This window comes from Poecilia formosa, unplaced genomic scaffold (assembly GCF_000485575.1).
Source record: "Poecilia formosa unplaced genomic scaffold, Poecilia_formosa-5.1.2 Scaffold358, whole genome shotgun sequence".
In the NCBI taxonomy this organism is placed as follows: Eukaryota; Metazoa; Chordata; class Actinopteri; order Cyprinodontiformes; family Poeciliidae; genus Poecilia; species Poecilia formosa.
The window spans coordinates 431,620-458,868 of NW_006800297.1; the positions used below are offsets into that span (position 1 = coordinate 431,620).

At 36.4% G+C, this 27,249-nt stretch overlaps 3 protein-coding genes across 3 annotated transcripts in view; 2 read left to right on the forward strand and 1 right to left on the reverse strand.

Annotated features, from left to right (window-relative positions):
- hyls1 (HYLS1 centriolar and ciliogenesis associated) overlaps window positions 1–7,988 on the reverse strand; it is a 10,952-nt gene extending 2,964 nt beyond the window's left edge. The window contains exons 1-11 of the mRNA XM_007574655.2: window positions 7,689–7,988; window positions 6,836–6,955; window positions 6,607–6,726; window positions 6,448–6,521; window positions 5,384–5,607; window positions 5,036–5,091; window positions 2,661–2,806; window positions 2,032–2,071; window positions 1,863–1,917; window positions 604–685; window positions 339–365 (exon numbers count right to left, since the gene is read on the reverse strand). Of these exons, the coding sequence (XP_007574717.1) occupies window positions 339–365; window positions 604–685; window positions 1,863–1,917; window positions 2,032–2,071; window positions 2,661–2,806; window positions 5,036–5,091; window positions 5,384–5,607; window positions 6,448–6,521; window positions 6,607–6,726; window positions 6,836–6,955; window positions 7,689–7,722 (978 nt within the window). The 5' untranslated portion in view covers window positions 7,723–7,988. The remainder of the gene's footprint in view (window positions 1–338; window positions 366–603; window positions 686–1,862; window positions 1,918–2,031; window positions 2,072–2,660; window positions 2,807–5,035; window positions 5,092–5,383; window positions 5,608–6,447; window positions 6,522–6,606; window positions 6,727–6,835; window positions 6,956–7,688) is intronic.
- A 1,920-nt stretch (window positions 7,989–9,908) lies between these two features.
- LOC107833292 (collagen alpha-1(IX) chain-like) lies at window positions 9,909–18,994 on the forward strand. Its single transcript, XM_016662071.1, has 14 exons — window positions 9,909–10,140; window positions 11,184–11,258; window positions 12,203–12,241; window positions 12,348–12,410; window positions 14,027–14,080; window positions 14,252–14,287; window positions 14,486–14,509; window positions 14,832–14,885; window positions 15,012–15,174; window positions 15,688–15,760; window positions 16,850–16,912; window positions 18,529–18,582; window positions 18,754–18,789; window positions 18,988–18,994. The coding sequence occupies exons 1-14, from the start codon at window positions 10,066–10,068 to the stop codon at window positions 18,992–18,994; spliced, it is 816 nt and encodes a 271-aa protein (XP_016517557.1). The 5' UTR covers window positions 9,909–10,065.
- On the forward strand, window positions 15,660–27,236 carry LOC107833293 (collagen alpha-1(IX) chain-like). The gene is made up of 22 exons (XM_016662073.1): window positions 15,660–15,760; window positions 16,705–16,743; window positions 16,850–16,912; window positions 18,529–18,582; window positions 18,754–18,789; window positions 18,988–19,011; window positions 19,334–19,387; window positions 19,514–19,567; window positions 20,258–20,290; window positions 21,385–21,441; window positions 21,526–21,579; window positions 21,669–21,722; window positions 21,844–21,897; window positions 23,486–23,539; window positions 23,618–23,671; window positions 23,940–23,993; window positions 24,968–25,021; window positions 25,703–25,756; window positions 25,841–25,885; window positions 25,989–26,042; window positions 26,839–26,892; window positions 27,129–27,236. The coding sequence occupies exons 10-22, from the start codon at window positions 21,436–21,438 to the stop codon at window positions 27,222–27,224; spliced, it is 687 nt and encodes a 228-aa protein (XP_016517559.1). The 5' UTR covers window positions 15,660–15,760; window positions 16,705–16,743; window positions 16,850–16,912; window positions 18,529–18,582; window positions 18,754–18,789; window positions 18,988–19,011; window positions 19,334–19,387; window positions 19,514–19,567; window positions 20,258–20,290; window positions 21,385–21,435; the 3' UTR covers window positions 27,225–27,236.
- Window positions 27,237–27,249: the final 13 nt, after the last annotated feature.

The window sequence follows — 27,249 nt, forward strand, 5'->3', positions numbered from 1 at the left end:
CCTTAGACTATACTCTGAGTTGAATTTATGATTTATCATTTCAATTATATTTATTAACTTAATAGTAAATTAATTTGCACATGTCCTGAAAAGCTCCAAGATGAAATCAAAAACCTCAACAGAAATATATATTTTTAAACTTTCTGTTTTAAAGTGTGCACTGCTTGAAAATCTGTCGTGGAGTCAAACACGTTTCCCATTGGTGGGATATTTTAGCTGAACCACTCAAACCACATAAATAATAATAAATTAAACTACAAAATGATCTGTGTACCTGATCAAAAACTGTGAGGAAAATTAATTTTTTATGCTACAGGCAAATAATGGTGAATACTCACAGGCAGAGGCTGGTATGATAACTTTTCCTGAAAACAAAAACGTATAAAGTAATTTAAGCTTATAAACATTTACCAGGTAGTTCTAAACTTAACACTACTACAAATCCACTTTTTGTTTTTACTTCCAGTACAGTCCAAATTTATACAAATACTTCTACATCTTAGAAAAACTAAATTGTACAAATGTGATATTGGTGCATCGTTCCACTGAAGCAGTTAAACCGAACATTGCTCAATGAGGAAAGTTTGAAACATGTTTCTGTACCTTGATCTCCCAGCGGAGAGCTTTCCTGACGTTGTCTCCAGGCACTTGGAAGGCGTCCCACATCTCCTTGTACTGGAAATACCTGCAGAGGCAAAAGTATCCACAGCAGCTGGCGTCAAACTAGAGCAGCAGACTCCAAATGCAGACCGTCAAAGAGAAAATGGGTTTTTGAAGAACTTCATACCAATGATGACGCCAACCAAAGACTGCAGTGCAGATGACACAATCCAAGTCTGGTTTCATGTATTTATTGTCATACCTTCTGCTCTCACATCTTTATGATTTCTGGGAATAATTCCCACAAGGTTTTGGAGTCCATTTATGGGATTTTCCCACCATTTGTGAGGTCAGACACTGATGCTGGATGAGAAAAACCATCCGTGTCCTAATCAACCCCAAAGCTGTTAAATCAGGTTGAGGTCAGAATCTGTCCAGTTGAAACTAAAGAGACTGAAACAAAAATCTTCCTACCAAGAATCAAGTTTCTTTCAGTGGAGTTTAGTATCCAAAACTCAGCCCCACAATCCTCCCCCACCGAATGGGAATCCGACCTTTTCTGCTGGAGTTGGTCATTTAAAGGTGCAGTATCGTGTAAAATCACCTTTTTTGAGCTTTACATCATGTTATAATGTTACTCTCTCATCAAAAACACTCCTGGACTGTTTCCTTGATTCTTTCATGCATGTTTGAGGAGTCCTTCAATCTCCATGGCAACAGTTAAGCTGTGCAAAACGCCTGGGTGGACCTAGCCCCGCCTTCAAGGACACAGCTCCTCCTCTGAGTTGCAGTTTTCCAAGCCTCTACCTCACAACTACCTCAGACTAGCCAGCGATATGTTTCAGAAAGAGTATTAGTTCTTAAAGAGACAGCGACCCAATTTGAAGGCAGTAAAATTTATATTAAGTCATATTTGATATTTATAGCATTTCTATAACAACTGAAGGCACCATAATTACTTGATCATACTATAAAATGCCACTATGTGCCTGGAAAACATAATTCTGCCCCTTTAAGGCTTTGTACTGGTGCTCGCCCAACAAAAGCCATTCCAGGAAAATCTATATCTTGAGCCTGTAATTATTCACTCTGTCAACTCTTCAAACTACATGTGGTTTTAGGAAAAATTAAGAGGTAGTTTTGGTTAACTTTAAACATTTAGTTCTTCATTCGACACAATAGAAGATTTATTTTATTGTTTTCGTAGATTTGAGCCAGATGTGGATAAATATTTGTGCTTAGCCGAGATATTTCTACCTTACCTGGTCACTGGATCATTCTTCTTAATGGCTCTTTGGAACATCACCGGGCGGATGACTGAAACACAAGTCATAAAAAAGTTTTAAGTATTTTACAACAATGTATGGACCTAGAGACTTCTAGAACGATAAAGCTTAGCTATGACCCACTCCTTCGTTTCTGGTTACTTACAGGATTTTGGTTTGGGTCGTACTTCCCGATCACTTTGAGTCTGAAGGTAAAAATGTCAAAAATCAGACATTTTAACATTTAAAGCTGCAGAGCGTAACTTTTATAAAAGTATATTTTTTTCCATATTTATTAAACGTGTCATCATATTGTGACAGTTTGGTGTGAGAGATCATTTGTGAAAAAAATAATCAACCTCCTTCAAACCCTTCTATTGGTCTGCAGAAATGCTCCTGGTCAAAAACAACCAATCAGAGCCAGGAGGCGGGTCTTTGTGCTGTCAATCATCCTCCTGTAGGCTGCTCACTGTGCTAATGGTGGAAAAACAACTCATTACTGTTACATAAAAAACGTTTTCCGCCATCATTGGTGGCTGTGCTAACTAGCATTAGCAATCATGGCATTCATGTGAACCAGCTGTAGAGAGTGATTGACAGCGCTAAGACCCTCCTCCTGGCTCTGATTGGTTCTTTCTGACTAAGCTGTGTATTTCTGTAGTTAGTACTGGGAGCACTGGGATAAGAAGAGGAACACTGTCATCACAGTGATAAATACGCAAAAAACATTTTTTAAAATAAAAGATACATACTGCAGCTTTTAATAAATGTAACTTGGAAAACTGCTTCACCCACCACGACATCAATACACGATCTGAAGGCAGGGAAGTCGACGGCGTCCGTCTCTGAGCCCTGGGAGTCGTTCTCATCTGTGTCGTAATCTTTCCGATCTGAGGTTAGATCAAGCTCAGCCATTCGCTCTTCTAAGCAGCTCGAAGCATCTGACAGACAATGAACACAATTACGCTTTGCTCTCATGTAGTACAGCTCTGGTTTTGAAAGCATGAGCAGGAGGTTATGTTTGCATACAGAAGTAAAACTGAATTACTATGAACTACATTCACAGTAATCTCGGAGCAACTGGAATCACAATTATGATTTGCTTTTCCTCAAAAATTAGTGTTGCAGAAAAAAGAAGAAGAAAAAAATCAACCTAGAAATGTAGAAACTATTGGCCTGTCTTACACTAATGCAATCTTGTAAGATTTTTTTTTCATGTTTTTTTTGTATCTACAGTAATGTGTTATTCTGTTTTTTACAAGTCTGTTTTGTTTTTTAGCTTAATGAGCTGATAAAATGAAAAAGTCTAATTTTAAAAATAAAAAATACACTGCAAAAACACAAAATCTTACCAAGTTTGTCTTATTTCAAATGAACTGAGATTATATCCAACTAAACACTTTGTAAGATTTTGAGGTTTTGTAGAGTAAATTTTTGTAGCAAAAAGTTTGGACATTTGTGTAGGTTTTTACCAGGCAAGATAAAATCCTTTATGGAGTTGAAGAACCTGACGCCTTTGTTTCTTGAAGATTCGTCTTTAACATCAATCACTGACTCGCTTTCTGCATGTTCCTTCAGATTTTGCAGCAGTTTCTCCTGTTTTTCTTCTTCGCCTCCATCTGTCCCATCCTCTAAACCCTTCTTGTGAAACAAGAGCATATCGTCTGCATCAATGTGAAGATGCTGTTCCTCCGGTTCTGGTTCTACAGGAAGTTTCATGTCATCTACGCCATCAGACACAAACTCCACAGGCTCCCTTACATCCGGTCCATGCGTCGGTTCATTATCAAACTCAGTGAAGCTACTGAGCGGCCGTGAGACTTCTTTATCGTCTCTGAACTCGGACAGATCTTCTTGGCTGTTTTGGGTAAACTTGTTCATAGAATGACCTGGTTCTGGTTGGTTCTGCTCCTCCGCTCTGTATGTGCCATATCCAGAGGTCACTGGGCTTTCTGCTGCACCGTCAGTAGTTTTCCCATCATCAATATCATCACTCTCTTCTTCCAGAGTCACCTCATTAAATAACTGCGGTTGTTCCTCCCCTGAACTCTCTGGAGGCGAGTCCTCTGGGTCGTTGACGGGTCTCATAATTTCCGCATCCTCCTCCTCGTCTTCCGCCTCTCCGTCCGACCAGAAAGAGGAGTAAAGGGAATCCTTCTCGTCATCGCTCTCTCTGTCCCACTGATCATTATACATCTTGTACATGGCGGCGCCACGCTCGGCTGAGGTGTGTGGGGTGAAGGATCAACAGAGGCAGGAGGTTGGAGGAAGAAGCTAAGAGGATTAGCTGAAATCCAGAGACCTTACACGCCTCTTCTCACAGCTGAAACAGCCCCAGCTGCTGGAGACTACTGGGTAGTATCTCTTGATTTGTTCATATTGATTTATTAACCGATATTTACTCTGTGTCACCCATTACAGCTAGTTTCAAGGAGTTTGATTTAAAGTTATAGGGGACCTGTTGTGCAAAATTCATTTTTGGGTCTCTATTGCTTTTAAAAACAGCCAAAGTGCTTCCTGGCAATAAGGCGATGTTTTCTGGTGCCTGGAAAATGATCAGTTTAAAAAAATCTTCTGGATGTAACATCACAAATTAGCAGGCACTCCCCCTTGCCTAGCAACCCCAGTGTAGTTTAGCCTGTTGCCTAGCAACCCAAGCTTGGCTCCAGCACCTTTGGTCAGCTTGTTTAACCGCCGTATGTGCTGTACAATGGCTGTTGGAAAAAAAACATGTGTTTTGTTGTTGACTTACAATCCACCAACCACTTGCTGCATCCTTGTTGGTTGTGCAGGAGGCTCTACTTCTGCTTTTCAAAGATTTACAGTTGTATAATTGTGCATATGTTTGCAGCCATTTTCATGTGCGAGTGTGAACGTTGATATTGGGGGCGTAGCCAGCAGCAGATTATTTGGATTTAAAGTGACAAGACGCCGTAAAACTGCAATGAAAGTTGGTTCTACGGAGTACCGAGACGAAGGAGCTCAACACAGCTGCACAGAACTTTAAAAACGTAAAAAGTGTATATTTTCCTTCCACTTCTCATTCTGAAGTACTTTGTGATTGTTTTAATCACATAAACGTCAAATCACAGAAAACGCATCAAAGTCTGTGGTTGAAAGTGGATGAATACTGTTATAAGGCACTGGGTATATAAATTGGTCTACATTACCTGAGTCATCTGTGTAAATCGATTCAGAACAGATGAAAGACTTTCCTTTTCGTTTTCTGAAAACAAAAAAAAATGACATCAGAAATCACATGGTCGGTGTTTCTGTAAAACCTTTGCATACATCTAAGTGATATAAATTATATTAATTATAATTTACATTTTATTAAAAATATAAAGTTTTCCCCAGTGTATTATAAGCCTGGTGGGCCACCAGGCTTTTCTTGTGCCCCCACCAGGCTTACGTTTTCTGTTCTGTCAGAGAACATTTTTCCTCAAATGCTGTAATTCCCACACGTAAAAAAAAGGAAATAAGTTGAAAAGTTTTAGCTTTTCTCAGCTTAAACTCACCTTAAAACCTTTCTCTTTATTACTCGCCTCTGCTGGTGGTCTGAACAGGAAGTGTAGCTGTCAGACAGCAAAGAGTCCAGGGTGTCTTCGGTATCCGGCTCCTCCTGCAGCCTGTTAGGAGCGCCAGCTGAGAAATGCAGCCTCGGACCCACAGACAGTGCAGCGTACGAGTCGCCACAGCTTAGTGACCGTACATTGTGTTCGCTCTTCTGTGTGTTAGACAGCTGTGCATTTACAAAAATTGAACAAAACAACCAAATAACGTTAACTTCAGGGTTTTCTTGGCAGGAAAAAACTATTACAAATCAATACATTTAGAGTTTTTCTTGAGATCCTATTTGTAAAAATAATAACAACATAGATCAAAACATTCTTGAGAGAGACTGGAGGACTATTTTGGTTAGGGGTGCATCGATTGTTTTCTGGCTGATCGGAAATTACCGATCTTTAAAAAACTTGACCTGCCAATTCCGATTTTGACTGATACCAATTTTCTTTTTGTCTGAAATGTTGCTCAATATTGCGAGAAAGTTGCTGAGTGGGTAATAGTGGGATGACAATTGTTAACTGTAAACATGCAGACAAGGCCGGTCAGTCAGTCAAACCTCTTTTACAGGAGAGCAGAAGAGGACAGAGGATGATTTTTAGACCTTCACTGAGGTAGATAAGATCGGGGAATAAGATTAGGTTCAATTAAATGCATTGGCCGATTACTGATCTCCCAAAATTAAGCAAATCATGGCCAATAAACTGGCTGACCGGTAAATGGGTGCACCCCTAATTGGTACTAGTGACTATTTATTATTGAACGATAAACAAGCCTCCAGTCACTCTGTGGTAGCAGGGCTCAAACTAATTCGCAGGCTGCCAGTAGAAGTAGCTAAGCCTACGCAGGCACACCAGTGTAGAGAGCTGACAGAGGAGGAGAGATGAATAAGTTTATGATAGTGATAAAAAAAATAGCAGAGGTGACAGACATAGGTAAAGCAAGTGATGGTAGCCAGCAACTACAAAGAACAGTGAAAAAATACAACTACATCTGGGTGTAGCTTCATATTATTTACCGTTGAGTCACGGCCCGTTACTTCTTTATGTAGAAAAAATCCATCCCCTGAATTGTTATTGTATGACAGGCTGACTGTGGGGAAGTAAAGCAAAAATTAAGGAAAACTCTGTTACCAGCGTCATGATTAGGTGGGTTTAAATAACTGGCTCTCTCTCACCCTTTTCTTTAGTATAAGCAGGAAGACTTGACTGAGATGCTGCTCTCCGAGTATGTATGCTTATATGTCTGGGAGAGGCCAGGTTTTTCCACTGCCCATGGCGTATCAGTTCATCAAGATCTGACAGGATGCATACAAGAAAAATTACAGATTTGTTTTCTTGTTCAGCACATAAATATCTACGACTTCAAAATCTTCCAAGAAGAGACATATGGCTCATGAGGCTGACCTTGTTTAAACTCCAGCAGCCTGTGTTTTGGTATGGTCTTATAGCCAAGAATAGCCAGTTGCTGTTGAATTTCTTCCTCTGAGAAGTCCAGGTTGTCCATAATGTTGTCAATTTTATGTTCTTGTGGGAGAAAGTAAACACACAAAAGCCCAATATTAAACTTTGTTAATTATTTGTACATCTGCACCAGAAAGTGTACATGATTTATTTTGTCTAATGGTATCACTTTTAAATATTAAATCAGATGTTAGAATCACTTAATCATTGCTTAAGCAGCCTTTGTGTAAAATTATGTTGAAGTAGTTTTACTCTTGAGTACTCTATCCACTTCTTCCTATAACATTTTCTTTGAATCTCAAAATATATTTATTAGGTTTATATAGCCCGTGTTTTAGCCACACAAAGTGCTTTTTATATACGGGAGGCTAAAGAAATTCACACCAAGTATGCTACCGTTAGTTTAGCACAAGTCAAGGTGATGTACATACAACCACGCCCTAATGGTCACCTGTAAACGCCTGATGCCTAAAATTCATACACACTTTAGCGTTATTGCTTATAATCGATATTTTAAAGAATATATGTTTCAAAACTATATCAAAAAAACAGCATTAAATATATGGCTAAAATATAAACGTGTAGGAGAGTTCTGCAATCAAGAAGTATTACCGTAACAAAGATTAAATTTCAGACTGAGCGCAGTGTGTATTTTTTTCAAGAAGACTAACGTAATTTATCTTTTATATCATTTCTGTTTTGATTTAGCCTTTTAGGTTATTGGTCGACGATAAGTAGATTTACTATAACTTAGACTGCTGCCATTGTGTTGTTGAGAATCAAAAATCTGACCTACCTCCGCGCAAATTTGTTAAGAAATTCGCCACCATAAAAAGTAAGACAGCGGTTAACTGAAAAATAAAGCAACCTTCGGCATAGTTGTCGCTTGTGTGTAAAAATCAAGCTCTTTAACAAGGTTGCTGCCTGAAAACTCAGCAACATTAGCTAATAAACAGTGCCGTTAAAAAGTGTACACACACACAGCACCAGGACAACAGCCGTTAACAAGCTTTGAAAATGACGCCATCTTCTTCTTCCTCGACTTCTTCGTGCTCTCTAATGTTTTTCGGTAACTACCGCCACCCACTGGTCAAGAGCCTGTAAGATCACGCCAGATTTTACTGGTTCGGGCATACTGTTGAGATACTAGAGCGTATTGATTGCCTAAATGTTTCTTGTGACAAGTTTCTTCATTTCCCAATTGATACTTGTACGTGTGATGAGCTTGTTGGGCGCATAGCTTTGTTTTTCTCCATTTGCGAAGCCTCGACAGACCCCTTTCTGTGTCGCTCCCTCCTCCAAAGCGCGGAGGTTCACTTAGGGACCGTCAACAAATTTCCGAACCAAACACTCCTGAGAAGCAAAAGTAAATAGACGTCTTGCCTTGTGACCTTCTGACACACACACACACACACACACACACACACACACACACACACACACACACACAAATGCTAATTCATGTTGTTACATGAGACATACTCATTTTACTTAATTTAAAGTGATTTCAAATATTTTAAATATTTTTTTATATTAAAAAAATATTATTTTCTTCAATAGCTTAGAAGTCATATGACCAAATACTCTTAATCAATGTGAAATTATTTTACCAAATTGGATAGATGAGGCACATTCATTATTCCACTTTAGGCCTATTTTATATTTTATAGGTAATTTTATGTTTTAAAAAATAGGCTTTTTCTTCAATATCATCCAAGTCATGTGACCTACTGATTCAAAATCAATGTGCTACTCTGCTACTCTGGCCAGGTGATTATTTTATTCCATTTTAGGTCTTTTATTATATTTTACAGGTCATTTTATATGTAGAGAATAAGATTTTTCTTCAATAGCTTCCGGGTCATGTGACCTTCTGACTCAAAATCAGTGTGAAATTATTCTATTCGACTAGGTAGATGAGGCAGACTTATTGTTATACCATTTTTGGTCTTTATATATATTTTTAGCACTTTTTTCAGTCGAAATTTATGATTTTTCTTCAATAGTTTGAGGGTGATGTGATCTAGTATGAAGTAAAAAAAAAGTGTGAATTTCTTCTACTAGACTGGAGATACGAAGCAAAAAAAAAACTAATCAATAATTATTGATATAGACTGATACAAAACACTTATTTTGTGATATGTATTTCAGCCATATTTGGTTTCTAACTGCTGGTTTAAAGTGAGCCGTTTCTTCTGATTGCTGTTCCATAAGATGAAGATCAACAAATTATTGACCAATTACTTTTTTCTGAAGCTAACAGATTAGTGTTTATGATCTGCTGAATTGAACAAAATTGATCTGTTTGCCTTGTAAGGAAGCTTGATAAATACAATTCTGAATCACAACATGAAAAGTGAAGTGAACTAAGTTTATAGAAATTTAGAAAAATGGATAAGTGAAAAAAAAAAGATTGAATCAAACTTGACTTGTTTGGACTTGCATTTAATTTCAAAACGGCCTCCTTGTGAGCCCAGAGGTTGGACTCACTCACCATCTGGTTACCTAGCAACTCACTCACTATCTGGTTACCTAGTAACAACCTGCTGAGTAACTGGCACAGCAGCAGTTTCAAGTTTCCAGCTGCTTAAAAATAAAAAAAACAAAGCCGTGGAGTGAAAACTGTGGATAAAACAGAAAAAGTCCCATCACCAGTTTGTCAGTATTCCAGATATTTAAAACAAAAAGTTGTTTCTCCCTGTTATCGTTTCATAAGTTGAAGATTGAATTATGTATGACAATTTAGTTTTACTGAAGCTAACAATTTAGTGTTTATGATCTATTAATTTATTACAGTAAAGAAATGGAGCTGTTTGCCTTGTAAGGAAGCTTGATATATTCTTTTTTCTGAATCACAACGTGGAAAGTGAAGAGAATTAAAATGCTAGAATTTCTGAAAGATGGACATATGAAGAAAAATAAAGGTTGAATCAAACTAGACTCGTTTTCCCTTCCCTATTTAGTTTCAAAATGCCCCCTTGTGAGTCCAGAGGTGTATTCGCTCCTCCTTCAGCCCGCTGAGCCTCACCTTCTCAGTCAGGACTTTCTCACTTCCTCCCTTCTAGGCGGTGGGCTTTCAGTCGGGGGGCACCGGTAGATGGACTGACCGAAAGCCTCGTCTAATCTGGTAAAAAGGAGATTTTTTAGTACCTTCCTGGCTCTTTGGGAAGACCATGGCTGTCTTCAGGACCCATCAGGAGCCTCTGCTGGTGGTTTTACTGCAGATGGTGTTGATTTGCTCAGCTCAGGTGAGAGGCGTTTTTCATCACTGCTGCATGAAAATAGATAATGAATTTTTCTCTAAGCAGGATGTTAAGTCACTCTAACTAACTCGCCTTTAGCTGCTTACTGAGTCTACTTTCTTGGATGTTTTTTTATAACTTGATCCCTTTAGAAATTAACTTCAACTAATTTATATACATTTGAGGCTGTAAGTCATGGACTTAAAGTTTTAGCACAATATTTTGTGTTGATATTATTATAATATTATGATTTTTTTACATAACTTTTTGCTTCTGACTGCATACCACAGCAATTATAACCTCCAAAACACAAATGCTGCTCTTGAAAAACATTTCCATTTGTGATGCACTGCTTTAGGTCACCAGTCACATAACCTATTGTGATTCATGTTACAAAAATGCACACATATTTTCAAATCTATTGATATCTATGGATATTTTCATTGAAAAAACAGTGAAGAAAATAGTAAATGTAATATTCCCAACAATGTGGACAGTTTTTGAGAGGGTTTAAACATAATTTCTGGAATTTTTTGTGGCAAAAATAAATCAAAATAATAGGCAATACTTCAGAACAGTTTGTATTGAACATCGTCACTTCAATGGAACACAATCTCTAGTTAAAATAAGTTAAACTTATTACTGACATTTGTTATTTAAGCAACTGAGATGTTTATTTAACATTTTTAATATATTTATATCAAAGAATGACCTAAAACGCCTCTTTATCCCACCATGTTCAGCAGTGAGGTTTAGGCAGAAACTTTGTAGTTGTTTTGTTTTTATCTTGTTCTACTGCTGTTTAACCCAGGAAATTAGATTTTTAAAAAAAAATCTGAGTTAAATAAAGATTAAATAAAAACAAAAATGAAAACCATGCTACTTAGGCAGTTTAATGGGACTAAAATGAAAGCCGGGTTGGGTTTCGTGACCTTTCCTCTCAGATCAGGGACAATAAGTCTTTGTGTGATTGCCCTGCGCAGTACCGCAGCACTGCATGATGCTTAAGGCTGAAAAATGAAAATCTGTTTTGTGTGTTTGTTTAAAAGAGGAGCGCGGTTGGCCCCAGAGGGCCCCCCGGACCGCCAGGCTTCGCTGGAGTACCTGGAGTCGACGGAATCGATGTGAGTCTGTTTATTTCATCCCTCAGTGAAGCCAAACATCAGCTGTTTCAGCTTCACAGCTCTTCTTACTGTACATTAAAACAACTTTCACTCATATATAAATGATTTCTTCTTCTCCTAATAGTGGAGATCAAGGAAAATATTCCAGTAAAATCAAATAATACACTGAAAAACAGAAGATGGAACTCCAACTAAAATTTATTACATATAATTTAATTAAGTTTGTCAAACTTAATTTATTTATGTTTATTTACTTGGATAAACTTAATTTGGTTACTTGTAACAAATTAACTGAATTTTATTAAGTTGGACCAACTGTTTTCCTTTTTCAGTGTAAAGGTATAGTGTGGGACTATTTGAGGAAATAGTAACTGACAGAAAAATAATAAAAGGAGATGAGGCAAAATATTCTAGTAAAATAAAATAATATGGTTATAATGTGACAGAAAATTGTTTTTTTTTTCCATTGTGTCATTTGGATTTTTGAGACTTTTATTCAATCAAAGGTTCTGCATACAAATAGGAGACGATGAAAAGAAGGAAACAAACAGAAGTAATTAGTTTGGAGCTTCGTTTCCAAATGAGGGTCATTTTCAGGTGTTTGTTTGAGTCTCTGATTGAGAAGAAAATATTCTGTTTTTCATCACCTTTATCTGAAATACAGTTTAAAAACAGCATCAATCAGCTGTTGGTGATCAGGAAATCTTAATTTAATTATTTCAAATACACTTGATTTATTTAGTTTTGGGTTTATCTGCATTATTCGAATAGTTTTTTTCACCTAAACATAACAAACATCTCACAAATATCCATTTGAGATGCTAAGGGGACAGCATATAAAACCATAAACAATATGTTGAGTGGCCAATTTATAAAACAAACGAACCTTTACATGTATAATTATTGTTTTTGTGTTAATTTTAACATTTTTTCTGCATGTTCAGGGCGAGAGAGGGGAAGACTCCTCTGTAACTGGCCCAGTAGTGAGTGATTTTCTAATTTCTACATGCAGAGTTTCATAATGAAAACAACATTTTAGGATTTATTTATTAAAATGCACCATAATGAGTTGAACATTCCTGTTTCCAGGGTCTTCCTGGAGATAATGGCAAAGATGGGTCTTCTGGAGCTCCAGGCCTTCCAGGAGCAGATGTAAGTAAAAAACAAAATTAGGAATGTGTGTATTTATTAAATTTTAATTAAAAGGATGTTTTTTACATCTTGAAATCTGAAGTTGGAGAACTGGACTTATGTGTCTGCTGGTATCTGAACAGTTTGGATTTTCCTCCTGTGGGCAGAAATGTAGAGAGAGGAAAAATGTCCCCCTGAATAAATCAGAGGGGCTATTTAGGGCTGGGTCTCACGTGGCTTCCTGACAGAAACAGGGGTCTTTTTGTCTGCACCTGAAAGGAGTTTTGGGGGGAAAGGCTGTTCAGAGATGGCTGACAGGAAAGACATGTGGAGTGGTAACAGGGAGTTTTCTGTCTGTCAGGATCGCCACAGAGTGATATTACACCATGGAGGTTAAGGGTATATGACTGAGCTTCAGCTGTAGGAGCAATACAGTTTATTTTTGCCAACTGTTAGGATGGAGAAAAGCATTTTGGTTGCCTTTAGACGGGTAATTATGATTTTATCACTCATGCACGGAGAAAGGAAGTTCAGTGGAAGGCCAACATTGGAAAAACACAAAATCTTGCTTGTAGTATTTTTGTCTAGAGTCTAGTGCAAATATCTTAGTCCACTTGAAATGAAACCAAATTAATTTACAAGAAACTTTTCAGCAAGACATATGAGCTTGTTTTAAGTAAATAATTCCTTAATATTTGTGAAAAATTATAAGTTCCACTGGCAGGTTATTTCACTTGATACGGGGAAATATCTTGTTATAAGTGAAACAATCTGCCAATACAACAAGTACTTTTTAAAATCAATATTCAAAAATTATTTACTTAAAACAAGCTCCTACATACTGCTGTAAAGTTACTTGTAAGTCAGTTTTGTCGTATTTCAAGTGTACTAAGATATTTGCACTAGAAACTAGACCAAAAATACTTTATAAGATTTTCTGTTTTTGCAGTGAAGGGTAAAAAAAAAAGACACCAGATTTTCCTCAAATCATAATTCAAAGGAAAAAGTTTAACTGAAGGATGAGGTAGTCTGATACATTTATTTTACCTAATATTTTTGTAGTTTTGTAGATTTATTTGAGTTAAATTTAGTATATGCTGTTTGGTAGAATCACCTTTTAAACTGTATGAGTTGGGTCAGACATTTTGCTGACCTGTTGGCCCATTCTTCCTGACAGCTATAATAGGGTGTGATCAGTATTTCCACATAATCCACTTTTGTCCCCACAGCATGATGCTGCCACCCATTCTCATACTTCACTGTTATGATGGTGTTGTACTTCAAATATAACGATGTGCTTCACAGCCATATACTTTATTTTTATCTTCATCAGACCACATGACCCGTTTTAATGTCTCTGACCCTGAGTGGCTAATCATGGTGCATTTGGAGTTTTAGCTCTTTCACCAGCGTCACAAAGCATTTTCATTTATTCACAGGCTTATTTACACCTTTATATAACAATATGAGTGGATGTGTCACTGTCAAGCATCTGGAAATTGTACAAATATAGATGCATTAGACCTTCAGTTGGAGCGAGCTAGCTAGTTTGCCTGCTAGCTTGGTTTAAAGCTAGCTAGTTAGCTCGCTCGCTTGCTACACCGATAGGATTTTAATGAAATGTGTGTCGTCTGCAGGGACCTGTGGGACCCCCGGGGGATCCAGGCCCTTTGGGCCCAAAAGGCTCAAAAGTAAGTTTGTCATATTTACAGCATTAATAAGAACTTTCCAGAGGATTTTCACACAGAGTGTTTTCATCAGCTATGTCTGTAAAGATGGGATGGCCCCCCACTGATTTCTAGGTTTCTGTGGATCTGAAAATAACAAAGACAGACAAAGTTTCTGTTCTTGTTTGGGTTTAGGGGGAACCTGGAGCTCGGGGACCTGCTGGAGAACCGGTAAGTAAACATTTTCAACATTTCTGTTACAAAGAGATAATATCACAGATTATTATAATCTCCAAATTGTTCCACCTAACCTTGCAGTAAACTGTAGCGTTGCTGCAGAGATTATTACTGCACCAGTTTGCCTTTGTCTGATTGCATCTGCTGGGTTATTCCAGATTAACATCATAATCTCTGATTTGTCATCCACAGGGAGTAGGACTTGATGGGACTGATGTGAGTAAAGAAGTTACAGACACGTTCCATTATTATGCTTTGTTATTGTAAAGCAAAGCTCTTCATTCTATGAAAATAGAAAAAAAAAGAAAATAAAGTCACAGTTTAAAAGGAAACTTATTTTATTTTGTCTATCAAACACAAATTACGTGAATAATACAAAAATATCCACATCAAAGTAAAATCAGATTGAACTGTTTCAGTTTTTGTCTGACTCTGGAAATTGTAATTTATTATAGTTTTTTATGTAGCAAACATTAAAAATCTGATGCTTGGTACCATTTTGCAGCATTCATTACAGTTTCTGCTGGTTCTGTTACAGGGTATTCCTGGCACGGATGGGCTACCAGGTGAACTGGGAAAAGTAGGACCGCCTGTGAGTAAACAACACCTGGTAGAAACTTAATCAACTGAAATGGAAACTTGCTTTTTTCATAAGAAAATACTTCTTTTTTTAAGGAAATAAGAAGATGACTGATGAAAACTTCTTTATGTGTTTCAGGGAGCAAAAGGGAGGAGAGGTGCCGTTGGTCTGCCTGGTCCTATTGGTCCTCGGGTAAACATCCGTCTACATCCGTCTGGTTCACTTTATACACACGTTGCATGTTGTCGTTTACATCTGGAAACAACGCGGTGCTGCNACATAATTTCTGGAATTTTTTGTGGCAAAAATAAATCAAAATAATAGGCAATACTTCAGAACAGTTTGTATTGAACATCGTCACTTCAATGGAACACAATCTCTAGTTAAAATAAATTAAACTTATTACTGACATTTGTTATTTAAGCAACTGAGATGTTTATTTAACATTTTTAATATATTTATATCAAAGAATGACCTAAAACGCCTCTTTATCCCACCATGTTCAGCAGTGAGGTTTAGGCAGAAACTTTGTAGTTGTTTTGTTTTTATCTTGTTCTACTGCTGTTTAACCCAGGAAATTAGATTTTTAAAAAAAAATCTGAGTTAAATAAAGATTAAATAAAAACAAAAATGAAAACCATGCTACTTAGGCAGTTTAATGGGACTAAAATGAAAGCCGGGTTGGGTTTCGTGACCTTTCCTCTCAGATCAGGGACAATAAGTCTTTGTGTGATTGCCCTGCGCAGTACCGCAGCACTGCATGATGCTTAAGGCTGAAAAATGAAAATCTGTTTTGTGTGTTTGTTTAAAAGAGGAGCGCGGTTGGCCCCAGAGGGCCCCCCGGACCGCCAGGCTTCGCTGGAGTACCTGGAGTCGACGGAATCGATGTGAGTCTGTTTATTTCATCCCTCACTGAAGCCAAACATCATCTGTTTCAGCTTCACAGCTCTTCTTACTGTACATTAAAACAACTTTCACTCATATATAAATGATTTCTTCTTCTCCTAATAGTGGAGATCAAGGAAAATATTCCAGTAAAATCAAATAATACACTGAAAAACAGAAGATGGAACTCCAACTAAAATTTATTACATATAATTTAATTAAGTTTGTCAAACTTAATTTATTTATGTTTATTTACTTGGATAAACTTAATTTGGTTACTTGTAACAAATTAACATAATTTTATTAAGTTGGACCAACTGTTTTCCTTTTTCAGTGTAAAGGTATAGTGTGGGACTATTTGAGGAAATAGTAACTGACAGAAAAATAATAAAAGGAGATGAGGCAAAATATTCTAGTAAAATAAAATAATATGGTTATAATGTGACAGAAAATTGTTTTTTTTTTCCATTGTGTCATTTGGATTTTTGAGACTTTTATTCAATCAAAGGTTCTGCATACAAATAGGAGACGATGAAAAGAAGGAAACAAACAGAAGTAATTAGTTTGGAGCTTCGTTTTCAAATGAGGGTCATTTTCAGGTGTTTGTTTGAGTCTCTGATTGAGAAGAAAATATTCTGTTTTTCATCACCTTTATCTGAAATACAGTTTAAAAACAGCATCAATCAGCTGTTGGTGATCAGGAAATCTTAATTTAATTATTTCAAATACACTTGATTTATTTCGTTTTGGGTTTTTCTGCATTATTCGAATAGTTTTTTTCACCTAAACATAACAAACATCTCACAAATATCCATTTGAGATGCTAAGGGGACAGCATATAAAACCATAAACAATATGTTGAGTGGCCAATTTATAAAACAAACGAACCTTTACATGTATAATTATTGTTTTTGTGTTAATTTTAACATTTTTTCTGCATGTTCAGGGCGAGAGAGGGGAAGACTCCTCTGTAACTGGCCCAGTAGTGAGTGATTTTCTAATTTCTACATGCAGAGTTTCATAATGAAAACAACATTTTAGGATTTATTTATTAAAATGCACCATAATGAGTTGAACATTCCTGTTTCCAGGGTCTTCCTGGAGATAATGGCAAAGATGGGTCTTCTGGAGCTCCAGGCCTTCCAGGAGCAGATGTAAGTAAAAAACAAAATTAGGAATGTGTGTATTTATTAAATTTTAATTAAAAGGATGTTTTTTACATCTTGAAATCTGAAGTTGGAGAACTGGAGTTATGTGTCTGCTGGTATCCGAACAGTTTGGATTTTCCTCCTGTGGGCAGAAATGTAGAGAGAGGAAAAATGTCCCCCTGAATAAATCAGAGGGGCTATTTAGGGCTGGGTCTCACGTGGCTTCCTGACAGAAACAGGGGTCTTTTTGTCTGCACCTGAAAGGAGTTTTGGGGGGAAAGGCTGTTCAGAGATGGCTGACAGGAAAGACATGTGGAGTGGTAACAGGGAGTTTTCTGTCTGTCAGGATCGCCACAGAGTGATATTACACCATGGAGGTTAAGGGTATATGACTGAGCTTCAGCTGTAGGAGCAATACAGTTTATTTTTGCCAACTGTTAGGATGGAGAAAAGCATTTTGGTTGCCTTTAGACGGGTAATTATGATTTTATCACTCATGCACGGAGAAAGGAAGTTCAGTGGAAGGCCAACATTGGAAAAACACAAAATCTTGCTTGTAGTATTTTTGTCTAGAGTCTAGTGCAAATATCTTAGTCCACTTGAAATGAAACCAAATTAATTTACAAGAAACTTTTCAGCAAGACATATGAGCTTGTTTTAAGTAAATAATTCCTTAATATTTGTGAAAAATTATAAGTTCCACTGGCAGGTTATTTCACTTGATACGGGGAAATATCTTGTTATAAGTGAAACAATCTGCCAATACAACAAGTACTTTTTAAAATCAATATTCAAAAATTATTTACTTAAAACAAGCTCCTACATACTGCTGTAAAGTTACTTGTAAGTCAGTTTTGTCGTATTTCAAGTGTACTAAGATATTTGCACTAGAAACTAGACCAAAAATACTTTATAAGATTTTCTGTTTTTGCAGTGAAGGGTAAAAAAAAAAGACACCAGATTTTCCTCAAATCATAATTCAAAGGAAAAAGTTTAACTGAAGGATGAGGTAGTCTGATACATTTATTTTACCTAATATTTTTGTAGTTTTGTAGATTTATTTGAGTTAAATTTAGTATATGCTGTTTGGTAGAATCACCTTGTAAACTGTGTGAGTTGGGTCAGACATTTTGCTGACCTGTTGGCCCATTCTTCCTGACAGCTATAAGCTGCTTTAATCAGTATTTCCACATAATCCACTTTTGTCCCCACAGCATGATGCTGCCACCCATTCTCATACTTCACTGTTATGATGGTGTTGTACTTCACATATAACGATGTGCTTCACAGCCATATACTTTATTTTTATCTTCATCAGACCACATGACCCGTTTTAATGTCTCTGACCCTGAGTGGCTAATCATGGTGCATTTGGAGTTTTAGCTCTTTCACCAGCGTCACAAAGCATTTTCATTTATTCACAGGCTTATTTACACCTTTATATAACAATATGAGTGGATGTGTCACTGTCAAGCATCTGGAAATTGTATAAATATAGATGCATTAGACCTTCAGTTGGAGCGAGCTAGCTAGTTTGACTGCTAGCTTGGTTTAAAGCTAGCTAGTTAGCTCGCTCGCTTGCTACACCGATAGGATTTTAATGAAATGTGTGTCGTCTGCAGGGACCTGTGGGACCCCCGGGGGATCCAGGCCCTTTGGGCCCAAAAGGCTCAAAAGTAAGTTTGTCATATTTACAGCATTAATAAGAACTTTCCAGAGGATTTTCACACAGAGTGTTTTCATCAGCTATGTCTGTAAAGATGGGATGGCCCCCCACTGATTTCTAGGTTTCTGTGGATCTGAAAATAACAAAGACAGACAAAGTTTCTGTTCTTGTTTGGGTTTAGGGGGAACCTGGAGCTCGGGGACCTGCTGGAGAACCGGTAAGTAAACATTTTCAACATTTCTGTTACAAAGAGATAATATCACAGATTATTATAATCTCCAAATTGTTCCACCTAACCTTGCAGTAAACTGTAGCGTTGCTGCAGAGATTATTACTGCACCAGTTTGCCTTTGTCTGATTGCATCTGCTGGGTTATTCCAGATTAACATCATAATCTCTGATTTGTCATCCACAGGGAGTAGGACTTGATGGGACTGATGTGAGTAAAGAAGTTACAGACACGTTCCATTGTTATGCTTTGTTATTGTAAAGCAAAGCTCTTCATTCTATGAAAATAGAAAAAAAAAGAAAATAAAGTCACAGTTTAAAAGGAAACTTATTTTATTTTGTCTATCAAACACAAATTACGTGAATAATACAAAAATATCCACATCAAAGTAAAATCAGATTGAACTGTTTCAGTTTTTGTCTGACTCTGGAAATTGTAATTTATTATAGTTTTTTATGTAGCAAACATTAAAAATCTGATGCTTGGTACCATTTTGCAGCATTCATTACAGTTTCTGCTGGTTCTGTTACAGGGTATTCCTGGCACGGATGGGCTACCAGGTGAACTGGGAAAAGTAGGACCGCCTGTGAGTAAACAACACCTGGTAGAAACTTAATCAACTGAAATGGAAACTTGCTTTTTTCATAAGAAAATACTTCTTTTTTTAAGGAAATAAGAAGATGACTGATGAAAACTTCTTTATGTGTTTCAGGGAGTGAAAGGGAGGAGAGGTGCCGTTGGTCTGCCTGGTCCTATTGGTCCTCGGGTAAACATCCGTCTACATCCGTCTGGTTCACTTTATACACACGTTGCATGTTGTCGTTTACATCTGGAAACAACGCGGTGCTGCCGCGTGGAGCAGTTTCTTTAACAAAATAAAACCAGGACACGTAGATATTATTAGTTTAGTGCAGTGCACAACAGAAAAGGGGAAAAATAACGCTGAAAAACAGTTGAAGAATAACTGAAAACCACTCATTCTTCCGTTTTCTTGCCCTCTGTGTCGGCTACGCTACACACAGACCGGTTACCATAGCAACCGACAGACAACAGCTCCACTAGCATTTCAGGATTCAGCACCAAAAAACACGCAAACGTTCCCCACACAAAGAAAGGAACTTTCAATCTGTTAGTTTTATATTTTTATTTGTTAGGCTTACTGTTTGTTTTGAGGTTATCAATAAGTGATTATTAGGGTGATTAACTTTCATTATTAGTGATTAACCCTAACCCCTGGCCCTACATCCCTGACCAACCTACTTGTCCTCCTGGGTTACAAACCAGAAGTAAACTATCAATTTAAAAATGTTTCAGTCACATCATTTTTATAGAAATGAAGTTAAATGTTGAACTTTCCAAACTAAATAACTAAAAAACACTGTACATCCCTACCAGATGTTTGAAGCAGAATATTCTCCCACAACCATAATCTAATTTCATTTTTTGCATCTTTTAGGGACCTCCAGCTGTTTACCAGGGTGAGGAGCTGGTAAGTGGATTTGTTTTATGTCCATTTAGAAGTAAAATAACATCAAAACGTGATTAATCTAACAAATGAACAGGAGGACTTACTTATCATCGACTTACGCAGGAAAACTGTGGATGTTTCAAAGTGATTGGTAAAAGAATAATTCTGGTTATTTACTGTTAAAGTAACTCACTCCCTGCAGAGGAAATTAATTTGAGGATCTAAGTGTAGATCAGGGTCATGACCTCAACACAAACATTTTTACAGATTCACTTAAAAAAGTGGCTCTATTCCAACACAACCAGTAAAAACAGCTAATATGTTGCATTTATTCATTTTCATGTCCGTTTTTAAAAATCTATTACATTTCTGAAATGCCAGCTGTGTCTTATTTAGGTTCATTTTGAATTCTAATTCAGTGACACTTTATCTGAAGGGATGTGCATACACTGCAAAAACACAAAATCTTACCAAGTAATTTTGTCTAGTTTCTAGTGCAATTACATTAGTGCACTTAAAATGAGACAAAACTAACTTACAAGTAACTTTTCAGAAAGTTATAAGAGCTTGTTTTATGTCAATAATTCCTTAATATTGATGAAAAAGTTCTAGTTCCACTAGCAGATTATTTCACTTATAGCAAGACATGTTTTCCATGTTATAAGAGAAATAATCTTTTACTAAGTTTTCATCAATGTTAAGGAATTATTTACTTAAAACTAGCTCCTATGTCTTGCTGAAAAGTTACTCATAAGTTAGTTTTGTCTTATTTTAAATGTACTAAATATTTGCATTAGAAACTGGACCAAAATACTTGGTAAGATTTTGTGTTTTTGCCCTGTTTAAAGTAAAGTTGCATTAAAACTTGCATTAAAAGTGTCACTATTTACAGAATGACACTTTATGAATGTCGTAAACATTCATGAAGACTCATTCATGTTCATGACTGTCATTACTTCAGTTTTATGCACACCTCTTCAAATAAAGCGTTACCTCTAATTCTCTATTAGTTTTTTTAATTAGGTTTTTCTTTAGTATTGTGTGTTTTCTGTTTTACCTGTGTATGGAAAGGTTAAAATTGACTGAAATAAATAACTAATTGTTGTATTTTTCAGTGTCCCACTGCCTGCCCAGCAGGACTGAATGGATATTCTGGACTCCCAGGGATGAAAGTGAGTTCACTTTTAAAGATCGGCTGCAGATCAGTTTCAGTTTTCGTTTTTGAATTGATTTTAACTTGAACTTTTACTCCTCAGGGTCACAAAGGGGCTAAGGGCGAATCAGGTGAGCCCGGAAGACAAGGACACAAGGTGATGTCATGCCACAGATGATAACAGATAAAAAAACCAGAGATTACACTGTAAAATTAAAACATTTATATAACTGCGATAATCAACAGGGAGAGGAGGGCGATCAAGGACCGCCTGGTGAAGTTGGAGCTCAAGGACTGCCAGTAAAATATTTCATTTTTGTTTCCAAAATGGCCGCTCATGTCTAAACAGATAATGTTTATTCTCAGAGAAATGATTTTAATCCAGCATACTAACTCCTCTCTGTCTGCTGAGTAATTTTAGGGCCCGGGTGGAGCAAGAGGCCTTCCAGGAATAACGGGCCCCAAAGGAGACCGGGTAAGAAAAACGGGGTTTGAATCTACTGTTCACTCATCATGGCTAAACACCTTAAAACGTTTTGTAAATTACTGCCAATTTGTTGCTTCAACCCAGTCAATAATAAAGTGTTTCCAAAGATTTACAATCTCTGTTAAAATATTGTTTTCTGTTATGTAAAAAGAAAAAAGGTTAATAATGTGAAAAAATAAATAAAAACTGCAATAATCTGGCGTCACGAGTCTGCACATCTTTAAACTAAAATGTTGTTGAACAACATGCTTTTTGTTGGTTGTAGTCTATCAGTCTGACACAAACTTTGATCTGGCTAAATTTATTTTCTGTTAGAGAAAAAAATCACTCTAAATTCTGGCCTTTTACTAAACTTTTGCAAAAGGCCAGAATGTATAATTTGGATTCTTACTTGATGCTGAAAAACTAAATAACTTTTCATTTTGTGGTTTAAAACTGGCTAGTATCTGGAATTGTTTGATTTTTTTTCAGTCAATTTGACGAGAAACTCCCAGTTCCAACTTAAGAAAACTAACCCCAAAGTATGATACTGCCACTACCATGTTTTACTGTGAATAGGCTGTCCTCCTGGTCATGTACAGGGACATTTTTGAAGTTGATTGGTAGTTTGGTTTTAGACCAGAACACAATCTCCTGTAGGATTTACTACTTTCTTTTTGAAACACGACTTTTTTCTTGGAGCCATTTCCATATTTTTTGTTGTTGTCTTTCAATAGAATTGTCCAAGATATGTCATACTATTATGAAAAGTTTTTAAACATTTATTATGGTTTGTCTTTTTTACATTTCCTAATTCTTGCTGCTTAATTAGGGTAGAAACTTATTATAAATATATTATTTCTCTAACACTAATCAAGATGCCAAAAAGTAAACTCTTATTGTGTTTGGGGAAAAGTAAAATCATGTTAGATTAGGGCTGAAAAACATATCACAGAATATCAATATCTGCTGATATGGATATCAGCAGATATTGATAATTACTTATTAAGTTTTTCTTTGTATGTTTTAAATATCTGAAATACTGCCAAATGTAACCTTTGCTGTTTTATCCACATTTTCTCCTTTCACTCAACGTCACTGTTTTTTTTATTTTTAAGCAGTTATGAGGCATGGGAGCGAAACCTTAAACTGCTGCTGCGCCAGTTACTCAGCAGGTTGTTGCTAGGCAACCAAAGAACTAATGAGTTGCTAGGCAACCAAAGAGCGAGTGAGCCAGTTGATTCCACCAACTTTGCTTAGCTGGCTGTGAGATGTTGAGCAGCTAAAGTCTTTCCTCTGACTACATCCCCCAGAATGCTGGGCGGTTCTGGATTGGGATTCAGTGGAATTATTGAATATTCTACATTCTACATGTTTTCTATTCATATCAATCATAATAGATATTGTTATTGATTTGTTGTCCTGCCCCATGTTAGATCTTTGATGGGGAGATCCAATTTTTTTCCAGTATAAAACAAGTTTTTCTGTGCATTTTAAGTAGATGTACTCCAACAACATATGACATAAGTACTAATAAATAGAGGGAATAAAGCATGTTGAATTAACCTTTAGCTGTTTCTACTCTCCATCTGAACAGGGACCTCGTGGAAAACCCGGTGATGTCGGTCCGAGGGGAATTCAGGGAGCACCAGTGGGTGGACATCCAATTGACTGCAGAGATTCATTAATTAATCAATCAATGTTACTGATGAATGTTTTCACTTTTCAGGGGGATCCAGGTCAACGAGGAGCAATAGGGGAGAGTGGACAAATAGGAGCGCAGGTAAGGCAATTAAAAGAGTACAGAGAATATTAAAAAGCAGGAACTTTTTATGGTTTCTCATCTGAGATAAGTACTTTCACACTTTCTTCATTTTCTGTTTCCTCCATAAACACCCTGATTCTCTCTTTGCTTGTATTATAATTGAGGTGAAATTGAGATTATTTTAATTATTTTCTCACAGATAATAACTCAAATTGTGCTTTTAAAACAAAAACCAAACATTTGCACCAGTTTTTTTTGTCAGTGCTTCTTATTTGTGTTTTTTTAGGGGGATCGGGGCCCACAAGGAATCAGGGGGGTACCAGGGCCAAAAGGAGAACCTGTAAGTCTCACTTCATCGTATTTAAGCCAGAAATGCAAAACTTTATTCTTGTCAAGGTGCACATCCTCGGTTCTTTCCAATCCACCAATTATTGATTATTTTAGTCTGACTATTATTGTTTCACCACAAACACACCAAAATATTTATGTTTGATGAGATATCAAACTTAGATAAAAAGTATCAAATTGTCATACATTTTAAAAGACAATTATCCTTGATAGACACCAAATGTATGTAAACATTTGAGAAATTTGAGGAAAGTTACAAAAAAAAATATCTAAAAAATGTTGGCCAAGTTCTTTTTAGCAAATATAAATTATTTTATTTTATTTCAATTCTAACAAAGCTAAAACAAGAAAGGTTTGCCTGATTTACTTGCGGCCGTTGGGAAAAAAAAGTCTTTATATTCAGTGTTTGTAAAGATCTGGTTTTAGCTGTAAGCTCTAATGTTGGGATGTCAAACTTAATTTAATTTCAAGCCACATCAGCATCATGATTGTTGTGGCAAAATATATTGAAAAACTCCTTATTAAACTGTTAAAGTATAAATAAATAGGTGTCTCTGCATTCAATTAGTACTTCTTAAAAGTTAAATAATATTGACATCTTTTCACATTAATGTAATTTGGCAGCATAGAGATAAACACTGCTTTAATTTGATTAATAAAATAATATTGTTTCCTCGAAGGCTGTATTTATGTGTCTATCTAGAGTCCTGAGGGCCACAGAAAAACTTATGGCGGGCCGGATTTGGCCCCCGAGCCTTGAGTTTGACACATCAAAACAATGGTAAAGATGTCACAGAAAATAATCTGAATCAAAAGTTACACTCAGTTCTGAAGAATCTAATCAACAATCAGTCCTGTTCATGGTCGTTTATTTCATGTATGAATCATACATAGTTTTTTAATATTGATGGTTTTAATATATAATTATGCATCAGGATTTCTCATGGCTTCCTGTCTTGTTGGCAGGGCCTTCCGGGTCCAGATGGCCGTGAGGGAATACCTGGTCTGCCTGGCTCAAGGGTAATGTCGTTATTGATGCTGTACATGTGAAATTATACTAAACCACAGTTAAAAATAAAACACTTTATTCACTAGTTTAGGTTTTTGTAAGCACAGTTTAGTTCCTTTTAACCTGTTTATCAGTACCTGGTTTCCATTAAAAATGTATGCAAAACTTTGTCTATTCCCTTAATACCCCCAAAAAAAAAACACAACATAATTTCACAATTTCAGTGTTTCCATTAAATAAAAAACGCAATTAAAATCACACACACTTCAAAAACACAAAATCTTGGTAAGTAAATTTTGTGTAGTTTCTAATTCTTTCCAGCAAGATATAGCAGTTTGATTTAAGTCAATAATTTCTTGATATTAATGCAAAAGTACTAATTCCATTGGGAGATTATTTAACTTGCACAAGACATTTTTCCTGTTATAAGTGAAATAATCTGCCAGTAGAACTAGATCTTTCTCATTAATATTAAGGAATTATTGACTGAAAACAAGCTCCTATATCTTGCTGAAACGTTACTTGTAAGTTCATTTTGTCTTACTTAGAGTGTATTAATATCAGCATTAGAAACTAGTCCAAAAATCCTTTGTAATATTTAGTGTTGTTAAAGTGCATGAATAAATGTGTTTACTAATTAGTCATTAAAACATGTCATGATCCGCTCTGCCTTTCCGTTGTTTTATTTTCAGGGTCTTCCAGGGAAAAGTGGCGCTCCGGGTGACGCGGGCACGCAGGGGCTTCCTGTGAGTGATGTTTTTTTTTATTACCGTTTTTATCTTTTTTATTCTCACACTTTAATGTTGTTGAACATCATTTTGTTCATTTAGGGTTTACCAGGTACATACGGCCAGAAAGGACAAAGCGGCACAAAGGTATGATCAAAACTGTAGCAGTTATTATGGTAGAAAAACTTTATAAACTCACTAAATGTAGACAGGTTGAGAGGAGTAAAAGTTACTCCTTTTTTCCAACAAGGGTAACACGGGAGGCCCAGGAGTTGTGGGACTGATGGGATCTCCAGGGAAGCAAGTAAGTTGAAGCAAAATCAGACCTTTATTGTATTTATTGGCTGAATTTGTGTTTATACACTGCAAAAACACAAAATCTTACCAAATAATTTTGGTCTAGTTTCTAGTGTGAATATCTTAATACACTTGAAATAAGACAAAACTAACTTACAAATAACTTTTCAGCAAGAAACAGGAGCTTGTTTTAAGTCAATAACTCCTTAATATTGATGAAAAAGTGCTAGTTCAACTGGCAGATTATTTAATTAGACATTTTTCCTGTGTTATAAATGAAATAATCTGCCAGTCAAACCAGTAAATTTTCATCAATGTTAAGAATTTTTTTTACTTAAAACAAGCTTCTATATCTTGCTGAAAACTTACTTATAAGTTTTAAAGCTACAAGTAACTGAAAAGTTCAAATGTACTATTTTCACAATAAACTAGACCAAAAATACTAGTGAGAGTTTGTGTTTTTGCAGTGAAAGTCATTTTGACTTTGTTTTGTATAATCTTTGTTTATTTTCATCAAGACAAATGACTTATTGTCCAGGGACAACAAATGAAAAGTAGCGTTTTGGCTAATTCTGGTGCCTTTACATAAATGTAATTTAATGTGCATAGTCTCTCCCAAATAAATAAATTAAATTAAATTAAATTAAAGTCCAAAATGCAACAGAAACCATTCTGAGACGTAGAGGTAAATCACTATCTTTTGAATCACTATTCAAAAGATAGTGATTTTAAACTATTTAACTGAAATAAATGTCACCTGAAGTTTAAATGATTATCTCATTAGTGGTCATATTTACTTCCAGGGGGAGCGAGGAGACCAGGGGGAAGTGGGACCTGTGGGACCCAGAGGAGGACCTGTGAGCTTCATATTTAAAGTTCTTCCTAAAACATGAAGTTTATTTTCTTCACCCTTGATTCCAGTTTGTTCTGATAACTCGGTGCCAAACCACTGATAGGAAATCTGGTTAATCAACTGAAAACATTCAGAGTGCTTAGCAGATGCACTGCAACAACCTTTTCACTCCTACTGCTGATTATTTTTACTAATTTGTTAGACAAACTAGAGACAGTTTAATATTCTGTCCCGTTTTAGGGTGAACGTGGGGAGAGAGGACCTGATGGACCGCCAGGATTACCAGGAGGCAGGGTAAGACCTGACAGGTGGCTTATTTCAAGGGAAAAATATTAAATGAAATTTCCTCAGAGGAAGTGAC